General features: G+C 34.0%; 2 protein-coding genes and 1 long non-coding RNA gene across 3 annotated transcripts; 2 read left to right on the top strand and 1 right to left on the bottom strand.

Moving 5' to 3' along the window:
• Nucleotides 1-958: 958 nt before the first annotated feature.
• On the bottom strand, nt 959-6,829 carry LOC142552168 (O-fucosyltransferase 29-like). Its single transcript, XM_075661824.1, has 9 exons — nt 6,355-6,829; nt 5,404-5,494; nt 4,782-4,858; nt 4,508-4,596; nt 4,181-4,370; nt 3,647-3,828; nt 2,529-2,631; nt 2,010-2,338; nt 959-1,559 (listed from the first exon to the last, which is right to left on the bottom strand). The coding sequence occupies exons 1-9, from the start codon at nt 6,604-6,606 to the stop codon at nt 1,196-1,198; spliced, it is 1,677 nt and encodes a 558-aa protein (XP_075517939.1). The 5' UTR covers nt 6,607-6,829; the 3' UTR covers nt 959-1,195.
• Nucleotides 6,830-7,887: 1,058 nt separating this feature from the next.
• LOC142552169 (uncharacterized) lies at nt 7,888-9,804 on the top strand. Its single transcript, XR_012821711.1, has 2 exons — nt 7,888-9,210; nt 9,539-9,804. It is a non-coding gene; the product is annotated as an uncharacterized LOC142552169 (long non-coding RNA).
• Nucleotides 9,805-10,972: 1,168 nt separating this feature from the next.
• Nucleotides 10,973-11,662, top strand: LOC142550804 (zinc finger protein AZF2-like). Its single transcript, XM_075659855.1, has one exon. The coding sequence runs from the start codon at nt 10,973-10,975 to the stop codon at nt 11,660-11,662; it is 690 nt and encodes a 229-aa protein (XP_075515970.1).
• The last annotated feature ends 1,698 nt before the right edge of the window (nt 11,663-13,360 follow it).

Below are 13,360 nucleotides of genomic sequence, written 5' to 3' on the forward strand. Positions count from 1 at the left end.
TTTTAGATTTTAAATATTAATGAATTATATATTTCGCATTTATTGCTTATCTAATATTCGTTAAAGTCATTGTAGGAAGGGATTAATATTCTGGATCTCAAAATTATGAACAGTGTTTTCACCATACCGCGTGAAGGAGCCAGCAAAATTTTGATTATTAGGTTTCTTATGAGATGATCTAATGAATTTTTATCTGTGAGACGGGTCAACTCTATCGATATTGACAATAAAAAGTAAAACTCTTAGCATAAAAAATAATATTTTTTCATGGATGACCCAAATAAGAGATTCGTATTACAAAATACGATCTGTGAGACTGTATTACATAAGTTTTTGCCAATTTTTATTTAACTAATTTCGGTTTAACCAAATATATCCATCGAATTAATTCGAAAATTCAGTTAGACTAATCTACAATTTCTTTTAAAAAATTATTACCGAACAGTTCGGTTTCGAATTTGGATTTCAAAATGAAGTAAACAGATTTAGGTTTGTTTTATTAAAACAAAAATTAAAATGGTTAGTGGTTGAATTAAAAAAAAAATTTGTTTTGGTCTTGTCTTTAAATTCTGGGATGATCCTTACAAGAAAAAAAGCCTGCAAGTTTTATCCATACGTTCAAAAATTATTATTATTATTATTATTATATAACAAAAAATTTGAAAAGCCTTAATTATAAAATTTTTAAAACATTTAAAAGCTTCAATATTTTAATTTTTTAAAAAAACTGATTATTTTGGTTTTCAAATTTTTGTAATCAGTCGGAAAAAAATTTCTATTAGTTCGGTTCGATTGCCGTTTAGAGATTTAGTGCACACATCTCAACACCCAGTGAAGTACTGTTTTTTTATGTTATAAACAAAAAGAAAAAAAAACGAAGAGCCGTTCGAAAACAAGCAGCATACACACGCACAAAGCCAAATGCAAAGGGAAAAGTGAAAGCACAAACTCGAGAGTCGAGAGCAACTCAACAATTACACATATATAAATGAACATTATAGATTATACAACTGCAAGATAGAGGCGAGCTTTACATGCATGCGTTTCATTCAAAACCAGTATTTCAACCAAAGATTCCAGCAGCACGATTACCTTCGTTTGTCTGTTACCTGGATCAAGTGAAATCGATATTGCCATTACAATGCTTGCTAAAAAGAGAATTAGAGTAGCAAGGCGGAGCTTTCTGGAGTTTCGACTAATCAGATAAAAAATCATTGTGGTCGTTTTCCTCTGCAACAGAGAGAGACCCATTTTTCATGCTACTCTTTTCTCCTTTTGAGAAACTTCTTTCACTTGTACCATTCTTTTTATCTATGAACTCTGACATGGAAACATTGACAAATCTATCCAAGTTTTGTTTCTGGCACACACAAGCAGATGGAAATTCGTGGAACTCCCCTCGCCCAGGTCTCATCTCTTCCGGCTCTCCCATGAATCCTCTTTGGCGTGATTTGACCTTTCTTACAAACACGCTCCAGTCCATTTTGTCTCGCACAGCAAACAACGTACTAAGCCTTTTGGTGTTTGGTCTGATGGTCCTCTTGTGACCCATGTACCGCCTTCAACAAGAAAAGAAGATATACAAATTTCAAGTACGTGGAGAATTACAGATACAGAGATGCGAGTAACACGAGTTCTCCCACTAAACAACTTGTGTTGATTAGTATATACATTATCAGAATTCATTAATGACCAGTGATAAAAATTAAAACCACCACGCACTGGTCTACTCTGAGAAATTGGTTTAAATAATTTTTTTTTATTACATTGGGGGTTGGAGCTTTTTGCTTTAGCATTCCATGTGAGAGTTTTATGCCAATGCAGTACTAGAGGTGGCGGCGGTTAAATAAATTTTGAGATTAATGTTCAAGTCTGGTTTTTCAGACTCGATAAGTTTTTAACTTTTGTTTCACTTAAGTAACGGTGTTATTAACATGTCAAATATTTAAAAGTTAAGCAGAAGGGGAATCATTATAGCTCCAATTTAAAAGAAAATACCGTGTAGTTACCTTCGACCAGCTAGGATTTTTGCCATGTTCCCATTATTATTGGTGACAAAGACATCACTTTCTTCACAGACAGTATAGTCAATGGCCGCTAAACGAGAAGAAAAGGGAAGAAAAGATTTCAGCTCTTCACCAGCTAGCATCTCCTTTGTATAGAAGTTTGGAAAGAGCTCTTTAAGGGGCCTCAAAGTTTCTTCTCCACCGTATACTTCTCCAGAAGCAATATAGAGGAAGGTACTATTTTCGAAGCCAAGGGCCCTCAGCAACAAACCCACCTCATGTGGGGTCAAAGGACACCTCCCTCGCGTTCTTTCTTCATCAGGGCTTAATTCCTATAGAACAAAGTAGAAAACTTTGTTAAAATGTCCAATCGGAAATGAATGCTTATTTACTTTTAGCTTCGACATCCAATAAATCATTAAATACCGACAAACTACCCACAATTGTTATTCGGGAAAATGCATCTGTCATTGCATTGCAACTAGCACAAGATTCAAGAATATACATAAATTACAATCTTACTGGTAATGTTTCCCACCGCTTTCTTATCTCACCCAGCTCACGCCTTTCTTTATCTCCCCCACCATAGTAACACCCGGAAAACGCGAGCATGTCCGGTTCAAACCTGCAAGTAACAAATCAAGCCGATAAAATAAAATTGACAGGATAGCAAACTATTCTGGTATAATCAATAAATGACACTGAGTGGACATATAGAATCTAGAGAAGTATAATACTCTCATATTAAGGAGACAAGGAGATAGCACACAATATACAGATTTCAAGTAATTAAGTATTGAGCTTTCCACCACTGAGGAACCTTTGGACAAAAATGTCCGAGGCCTTTCTGAATCAGTATTCTTCTTTCCATGTCACTCTGCAACCACATTAATATTGCACTGACGGAAACATATTTAGATTTAACAGCTAAACGAAGGTGGATCTCCAACGAATTGAACACTGTAGCAGTATCAGACACAAAATCATCTGAGAAGAAGATTCTCACTGACAACAGCACAAAAGGTGAAAAGCAAGAAATTTTTAATGGGAATATCTTTGTCATAGTAAGCAAGAAAAGCAAGAAAAATTAAGGACCACAGCACACAATTCATTTACTATGTCCGAATTAATAATTAAATGGATATATTCTATAGCATACAGTCATATTAAAGAACGCAACACAACATATTGCAAAATGTGAGCATAATCTAATTTGCTGTAAAGGAAGGATGGTGTCGTGACGATGTTCAGGATCCCCATATTACAAGAGAAGATAGGTGTTCTCCCAACACAGTTAGTGCATTTATTTTTTAATTACTTATTGCCATCTTAACAATATGGCTTTTGAATTATGACAAGAGACTTGAGTGCATAACAAAAACAGACTTCTTTGTTCTCTTAAGGCATAAAGACATGGACCTTAGGATTCTAACGACAGAGCAGAACCACCAGGTTAACCATATAGAGATTGGGCAAGATTTTAATTGGAAGGATGATACTGGATTGATTATCAATCCTGAATATTGACAAACAATTCAGGACCACAAACAGAGCTAATTAATACTGGCAGTTTTTAATCAATTTGCTTGCAATATAAACTTCACAAAGCGAGATTGTCGCGACAGAGAAAGATTGCAAACCTCAAGTGAACAGCAATAAAACGTTTTGCCATCTTACGCATTCGCACAACAAGCTTCTGGCCCAGATTCCTTATAGATTTGGTAAATCTCAAGGCATGATAATTGACCCGGCATCGCAACTTCTGCAGGTCTTCATCAAGTTCATTAGCAAGCCTGTAATCGAACTTTGTCAACTGAACTACCTGCAAAAATTTTACAGGTCACCGACTAACCAAATCCGCTGAATCATAGCTTGCACTCCACTTAAGAGAACCAACTACAACATATCTAGAAACTCCGAATACACTTGTGGAGTTGGTAAAGATCAATCAAGTAGTACAAAAATTTAGACGTAGAGAAAATTTTTACTACAGATATACTACAAAAGACTCGACTATTTACCCGAAAAATTTGCCAGTAGGCTGTACAAAAACGTAGCCGATACTATAGCTGAGATGCGAGAAGAATAAAATATACCAAGTTAAAATTCACCACAAGGACATTATAACAAGGAATTAGAATGCTTGGTGTATAATTCAAATAGTTTCATCTTACACGTCTCCTCAAAAGAATTGGCAAAACTTGTTCCAGATAATATTCAGGTTCTGATTTTCGTGGAACTCGCATGGTATATGGTGGTTTTTCCATTGACCTCATGAACTTTTCCGGCACTCTTTTAACAATTGGAACATCCTTTGCGAGGTAAGAGATAAACCAATCAACATCAAAAATCTGGAAGAAATCACTGCATGACAAAGTAAACTAGGATGAATAAAAAAAATTGTTCTTGAACCAAAATGGCAATGCTAAAAGTTTAGGTGAAAGTTCTGTAATAATAGGTTTAAAGGCAACAGAGGACCAGATTATTTCAGTTTACCCAACCTTTCATCCTTCCAGTATGAATGATGATCCAATTCTGGCAAAACCAAAGTAGCATTCAAGATCCTTGCAACAACTACAGCATCAGTTATCTGCAGAAAAAAAATGAAATCCGAATTTTAGATTTAAATGTGTATAACCTGAAGCAATATAACAGGATAAGAAGTCGGATATTCGAAATGCAAAAAAAAAAAAAAAGAGAAGAAAACATATCAGTACTTGTTTATAAATCTGAATGCTTATAAAAAACACTGAGCGAGTACAAGAAAACACTTACTCCTGTTCTTTGTTGGTTAAGTCCTCCGCTGGTAGCAATTAGTAAGTAGCCATTCGAATGTCGTTCACGTACAGCAGCTATAAACAAAAAATTAGTTCCTGAATGTTACTATTTCTACCGATTAGAATAAATAACCTAAAGAGCAAGTTGAAGAGGCACGACAAGAAAATTAAAGTAATCACATCCATGGTTGCTCTGTGATGCCATAACTTAAAGAATTTCAAGGGTACGATCTTTGAATTTTTACTCCTTCACTTTCTTCAAATGAGGAGAATACTTAACCTAAACAAATGTCGTAAAACAGCCCAGCGCATGTAGCAAAGCCGGAATTACTCAAATGTATTTTTATAGATGATACTCGAAAATTTGTCGTCCTTTAGTGCTTTCCTTTACATTAATGTGCAACTCAACTTTTGTTATAGCAACAGAAGTGACACCATAATTCTTAAACAGAAGTCAACTGCCACAACCGTTAGAAGAATCGTTAAAAAGCAACAGAGCTCCTGCTTCAAGGAAGATGATAACAGCATAATAACTGAAAAAACGTATTTAGTTTCAGGTTTGAACCAACAAAGCAAATGCGTCAGCACAAGCAGAATATCGGAAAAATTTGTCGACCAACCTGCAAAATGAGGACCTCTGTCGCAGCAGCCATAATAGAAGTTTGAAAACCTTGATTTCCATATATCAATTGGGGCACGGTAATCTCTATCCTACATTACATTAAATAGTAGTGGACTGAGTTTGCCAGCTAATTTTGCTGAACAACCCCAAAGACAATATTTATTGCAAGATAATGCTTATGCTGGGTCGTAAACAATTAAATTAAGTCATCAAGGAAGGGAAAGACAATATCAAAAGATCCATCAAGTATCATCGCCAACGACAGAAATATGCAACAGAATAATTGACAGAAATATGTAATGAATAACATGTTTCTAGTTATTGAAGAACCACATATCGAACAGAAAATTGCCAAACATCCTTTTCAATCTTTCTAAGCCTTAATTTCCCATTGCGTAACACAGTGACAGAAAGTAAGATAAAATTGTATAACCTCAATTGATTAATAAAGTAAAAACTCAATCCATAACCAAAAATAAACACAAAAATGCAGGAAAATTTGAATTTGGAAGCAAACTGTAAGCATGATAAATTTTTCCCCCAGGTAAAGGACCAACAATTAATTGAAACGCAACAGTCTGTTATACAGATGAAAAAAGTAGTTCACAAAAATATACCAACTTAGAGAAACCAAAAAAGGGCTTTCATAAAAAAAAGGGAATCAGCTAGAATCCCCTTCATTAAATAATGGAATCAACTGGAATTCCCTTTTCTGTTAATGTTGCCAACTTTCAGGTCAACACATGCATAAAATTTCTATCTTAGCTCCTAATGATATTATAGACATCCCAACCATAAAGAGGTAAAATTAAAAGAAGTTAAACCATATTAAACAATTATAATACGGACAAAGCAAAAGTATTTCCAAAATGTAACAGTTCGACTCAAATTTTCTACATAAGAACAACTTTTTCCCACGCTTCAGCAGCATGACACACAACAGCCATACCGTCTTATAGTACCACGTCCGCTTAACAAGTCCTTGAGAATACCACTCCAGATCAGAAGCCACGTGCCCAGTGAAGAGCGAAATGAGACCCACCGCAAAAAGCAGAAGCCCGCAAACCATCGTCCACGGCATCACCACCACCTCCGCAGGCCGCCGCCATTTCCAAAAATAATTGGAAAAATACCCTTGTTGCTTTTGATTTTGCTGCTGCTGCTGCAGCACTGCAGAGGCCAGATAATTAGCCAAGCCCATTCTTGCTCCCCTTTGTCATAGCACACACATTAGATTTTCACACTGACAGAGCACGCCGTACAGGTTATTTATGCTGTTATGCAGTATAAGCGTGCATCATACACAAATTACGGACCTTTCTACAAACCCTAATCGGGATTTCCCCCCTTTCCTACTGTGAGATGAGAAAATGAAAATTTTGGGAGAAGCCGAGCGACAATGTGTGTGTGTGATGCATACAGGTGAAAACGATGGTCAATAATCTATAATAATTAATTACATTGATGAAAAGTTAAGACAAATTAATTCAGATAATTAAGAAATGAATTAATATCAATTTCAAGTATTAATTCGGACAAGGATTAAGAAGTGAACGAATATTATTAATTCAGGTGGTCTAGTCTAAATCAATTTTAAATTTGGAATAATGTTTTAATTATCTTATGCAAAATGGACAATCAGTTTTTTAAATCCAAAAATGATAAAAATTAAAACAATATAAAAAATAACATTATCATAAAATAAATAATCATCAAAACGTAATAAATACATCAATTTTATTATTTTTATAAAGAAAAATAGATTTTCTTAAATAAAAAAGTTCAAACCACATAAAATAAGTTATTGGAAAAAATCAAAATCTTATAAAAAATTATCTATATACTTTTAAATTTTAATTAATAATTGTATTTCGAACTTTTTATATATATTTTTTTTCTTACAGCCCTTTTATTTACTGGTCCACATCCTACTTTGGAATTTGGAAGATAGAACCCTGACCTAAATCTACAAAGCCCTAAACCCCGCTGCAGCTCCCTTCGTTCAACAATGGCTACGAAATGCAGCCGAATTTTCAACAGATCTTCCATTTCTACCATGAAATCCATCATTTCGAATCCAAAACTTGGAGTTTCCCCGGCGTCGTTTTCAAAATCCTCCCTCCCTTCAAAATGCAACTCATCATCCATCCGCCGCTTCTTTCTCTCCAGGTCGTCCTTCTATTTTTTTCATTGCGTGTCAGATTATGGTTATTTTTTTCTTTGTCGAGAATTATAGCATTATAATTTCAATTAGAATCTCTTGTGCATAATCTATTTTAACTCCATTTCACTCACTGCTGGTATTAAATTTGGAACTTGGGATTAGGTCACCGGCGGAGTTGGGGAGCGTCGCATCCATGCTGCCTCTTCACAGTGCTGTAGCAGTGGCTAGGATGACGTCATGTCTGAGCTTATCTTCTCGGTGTTGCAGGGCTCTATCACAGGGTACACTCTGCTGCACTTCTCCAGATCTCTAGTATGTTTTTTTTTTCTGCATGTTTGTGAAAACTGTTATATTTATGTTCAATTGATTGTAGTCGATATCATTATTTGGGTTTAGTGGTTTTGGTATTTAGGGTTTATAAACAAAATAAAATGATAACATCGTATCGACACCGGTCTTGTAGTATGCAAGCCAGCAAATAATAGATTGAATACAAATTACAAAGGGTAATCTTAATATTTCACGGTAATAAGATAGAAGTTTTTAACAATTATAGTTCTAGACATTTTCAATTTTACATTTTGTATACTGGAAAAGTAATTTTTTCGAATGTAGTTGTTGAACATTATTTTCTTCGGCTGTTTAATGTTTTTAGCCCAAGTAGCCAATAGCTTTATAGCAGAGAAACAGTTTTCTAGAATTAATGGATTTTCAGAATTTTCCTTAGTTTATTAAAGCTCATTATTCGAAAATTATATTAAATTTATGGAAAAACGAGACTTGCAGTGCTTGATTGTTTTCTCCTTTCTTTGGTATTTGTATTTCTCTATCTCTTCAACAACTACCCTATCGATGTAATCGGGGCATCTCTGTTGATTGGAAGGCACTGATCAGCTATCTGACTGGAATGTTTGGTTGCTGCAGGCACATGAGTTTCCATTTGCTTTAAAGAAATACCAGACTTTTACAAGGTCTTCACTTATGATTTGCCGCAATATTCTTGTGTGAAGACACTTGGTTAATGGTCTTGTGGAAAAAAAGACTCAAACTATAAGTAGAAAATTTTATGTTTCTATAGAATGCATGTATGGGTGAAACTTTGGTGGTTTTTTGTTATTTTAAGATACCCCTCTCATTATGGTCAATATGGAATTTCTATGTTGATCAGGTGTGGAATTGCATTTGAACAATCTGAAATCCATTATACCAGCAAAAATCACCAGAAATATATCATATGTCTAGCTTCTGTTACCGAATTACATTTCGGATTCTATAGATATTTTATGAGGAAATGTTCTTTTGTGTGGAGTTGATCACACGTAAGTTAGTGTGAATTCCTTAAGAAGTAAAATAATTTGGTGGGTAGGTTTTGCCTTAGGTATTCCATCTGTGCTAGTCATGTATGATTACTCTATTATCATGCGTACCTACTATTGTCGAAATAGTTAATTGGAAAGCTATGATTCCATCATTTTCCGTGACTGTTTTTGATACCCTTTATATGTGGTAATGATTACGAATGAATTTGGTTTCATAATGTTCTGCTTTGAGTGATCATGGCATTGGTTGGCTTGATTCTTGTGATGACAATAGTTTCCTTTCTCCAGATGAAACTGATGGAACGTGATAAAACTTTCAGAGGTGTGGCTCAGTGATCTCTTTTGAAGTTGATTTTGATACATTTTCAACACCTATAGTTTCTTTTATACTTTTGATAAGATGTCGATGGACTAAGCATTTCTACAATCATATGGTTGATATGTTAATCTACTTGAATCTTCTGATTATGTTTCGCTGGTCCCAATTTTATTCTTTTTATATTTTACAAGCATCAGTGTCATTTATTGAGTCACATTATATATATATGTGTGTGTGTGTGTGTGTGTGTGTCTGTTTGTTTGGTTTAGGTATTCGGATGGAATGTTTATCCACTTTCTGATACCAGTTCCTTGTTTTCTTCTTGTCTTAGAGCTAGGTCTGTCGGTTCCAAGGTAACTTGGTTGGCAAATTGTCAGAGATTATTCTCGTATGAGTTGGAAAAGGCGGTTCTTCTATAAATTCCAGCACATACTTGGAGTTGATCTTTAAACAATCGGTTTAAGTTCCGAAGGCAGCGTGGTTGATTTTGAGTTTTATCAGACTTAATAAATTCGGCCCTATTTGAATGGCTTGAGGTATATTGTTTCCTGCGTGGCAGCACACATTTTTGGTTTAAATCTTAGTTTCATTTTTTCACGTAGTTGGGTTTTTGTGTCTTCTCCCGAGTACATTCGAATTCCTAGCATCATGCTTAATAAGTTACAAGACTATTTATCTTTATTCAAACAAAATGTACACTCATTTTGAAATAAATTGTCATACCAATGATATAATCAATAATTGAATACGAGTTAGGATTTTCATAATAAATAAACGAAATAATACTTGAATTTATTAAACCTAAATGATCTCGAACTTCTGGCTTAATATTTTTATATTTAATTTTATTAACATTTGCCAAATCATGATACTTATTTCTACAACGGTTATTGTAATTCTTTGTTAGTTCATAAGTCCATGAAGTTGTGGTGGAATAAATACCTATACTAGGTAGTAACGGAACTGGCCAATTACATAATTCGCAGAAATAGCATTGTTTTTACTGATGATGATGATACGAGTATATGGAAAACAATTTAACGAAGAAAATAACTTATATTTTAAAAGTTAACACTCTTAAAAGATCAAATGAATAATTAAAAAATAAGTATTGTAGGTTTGTAAAATTTAAAAAAAAAATAAAACAATAATTTAAAATACAAGCCAAATTGTAAATATGTGTGTGTAAATCCTTAAGAAACCACAATTAATAGATATAATCTCTCGACCACATAAACATGTCCACTTGTCACATATTTACCCACCTTCACTTTTGAAGCCAACTCTCTGAGTCTATCCATCTCATCCACAAGTAACAACCTTCAACTATAAACTAGGACTTCCCCTCGATCTATTCTTACATGTATTGTAGGAAGGAAAAAAAACAATAAATCTTCACTTGTATTAGTCCAATGTGAAACACCAATGGTGAAGATTATGCCATATCACCAAACCTTTACTACATGGCATCATTTGGACATGTTTCCCCGTATGCAAGAACTTTTCAAGATACAAAGCGCCTTCACACATTATATCTATATATATAAATACATATGTCTAATCCTCATCGATTTGGTGTTCTTTGTGATATGAGAATAGTGTCACATTGTAGTAAAAATATTCTGTGTAAAATAGTGAGTAAAAGAGACAACAAATGAGTGTTCTAAGTAATCCACCCCATGGTGGGGGTAATTACAAGCATTCGTATTTCCTCCGAGCCAAAACGGATCGTTTAATGTGCTAAGATCTGGCTAATTGTTTGGTGATGTTGTCTAACAAATCTTTTGCCTTTTCTGGTAATGATAAGGAGGAAAGCAAGGCTAAAGAAACGGAGATCAATGTCACGTTCCAGTGCAAATCTTGCGAGAAAGTCTTCAGTTCCCACCAAGCATTGGGGGGGCATAGAGCGAGTCACAAGAGAGTTAAAGGTTGTTTTGCATCCAATTCTGTTCTAGGAAATGTCGACCAAGATTCGATCCAAGAAGGTTGTGAATTCTTGACGCAATCAGAGACGACGACTGTCACTCCACCCACGTCCAACACCTCCGCAAGAAAGACACTCAAGATGCACGAATGTACCATTTGCCGTCGAGTTTTCTCATCGGGGCAGGCCTTAGGCGGGCACAAACGGTGCCATTGGCTCACTTCCATTTCATCGGGAAATTCTTTCATCCCAGATCTCCATGAATTTGAGTATAGTCATGACCAACGAGTTTACAAAACATATAACGATCACCTTATTGATCTCAGTCTTAACTTTCCAATTCCCCAGCTTGGTCGAAAAGATGCCGATACAACAAAATGTGATCAAGAACATAGAATCAAGGCCATGGATGCCCGGAACGAAGAAAAATCATGTACGGAGAGTAAGCTTAGAAAGCTAAGTGAATTAGGAGATGTGAAGTTGGATAGGTGGTTACAGGTGGGGATCGCTTCTTTTACTAATATACGTTAGCAAATATGATTGAAACTGAGTGAATTTCCTACGAGAGTCGATCCTAAAACAATTAAAAAGGGTGAAATTATGTCTTTGGATATATTTAATATATATACGGATTTGTAAGAAAAAAACTATAATATATAGATGGAGATTATAGCTCCATTGGCTTCCTTCGATTCTATCGTATGAATAATTGATGTATGTTCGTCTCGCTATTTTCAATGTTTTTATATTTCTATTTTAAGTAATATATTTTTTGATTTATTATCGATTAAATAATAATAATAATAATAACCCATATACTAAAGTGTAAATTCTTGGGGTGATTTAATCATCCATATCCATAACCTAAAATCTTTACATTTTGGCGATGCCATGAGTTAGACCAAAATCTCTAGAAAGAGCTTTTATAGGGTCGGAGTCGATGGAAATGAGATTAATTAATGAGTACATGTATATACATATATGTATGTATGTTTTTGGTCGTGGTTTATTTAAATAAATAAATAAATATATATATATGTATGATACAATCTCCCGCTTCTAAATATCATCCCTACTTCCAAAACCCTTAGTATGCCCTTCGAAAGAACAAGTTGTATTTCGAGATTTTGTAAGAAGTTTTCAAGAATTGAAGATTATATTTTGATTTCAAAATTTGTTTTTAATATATATGTTTGGTTAAACCGTCTAATTCTTTTAAGATTACTCTTGTTCTTTACACAATTGAGTAGGTTTCTTGTGAGACGGTCTCACGAATCTTTATCCGTGAGACGAGTCAATCCTACTGATATTGACAATAAAAAGTAATACTCTTAGCATAAAAAGTAATACTTTTTTCATGGATGACCCAAATAAGAGATCCGTCTCCCGTGAGACCGTCTCACACAAGTTTTTGCCTAGACAATTATACTATTATACATACAATATTTATGAAATTAATGTATGCAAAAAAAAAAAAAAAATTTCGAAGGACTATCAATCCTAAAAGATTATAAAGTAGATCTTTTGTGAGACGGTCTCATGAATCTTTATCTGTGAGACGGGTCAACCCTATCGATATTCACAATAAAAAGTAATACTCTTAGCATTAAAAGTAATATTTTTTTCATGGATGACCCAAATAAAAAATCCGTACAACAAAATATGACTCGTGAGACCGTCTGACACAAGTTTTTGTCAAGATTATATACAAATATATATATACATATAGTAACTATATGAAATCATGATACAATTTAGAATTTACCCTAAAACACTCACCATCTGTTTTTATCAAACTAACAACTTGATTTTATTATATTATATAACATTTTTTTTATGTTTTATTTTAACTCCCATTATTTTAATTTTAAAAGTTATATAATTTTTATTTTAAAATTTAAAAACAATTTTTTAAAACTTTTTTTAACGGAACATACGAATAGCATATCTTCCCACTGCATATAAAGCATGGACGACTACAAAATGTAATGCATGAATGGATGCCACCTAATTGTGCACCACCTCCACTTAAAAGAAGCATTCATGACAGTCCATCCAATAATTTCCCCTCTCATGGAGTTGAATGTTCCACTTGAATAATTTATTTTTAGTTTGACAATATTAAATTAAATTTAATAAGTTGTGTCACATGCCATGCTTTATTTATTTATTTATTTAAAAGAGTGGAAAAATAAAATTTCTTCTATTTATTGAACATGATATAATTTA

The sequence above is a fragment of the Primulina tabacum genome, chromosome 7, assembly GCF_025594145.1.
Source record: "Primulina tabacum isolate GXHZ01 chromosome 7, ASM2559414v2, whole genome shotgun sequence".
Lineage (NCBI taxonomy): Eukaryota > Viridiplantae > Streptophyta > Magnoliopsida > Lamiales > Gesneriaceae > Primulina > Primulina tabacum.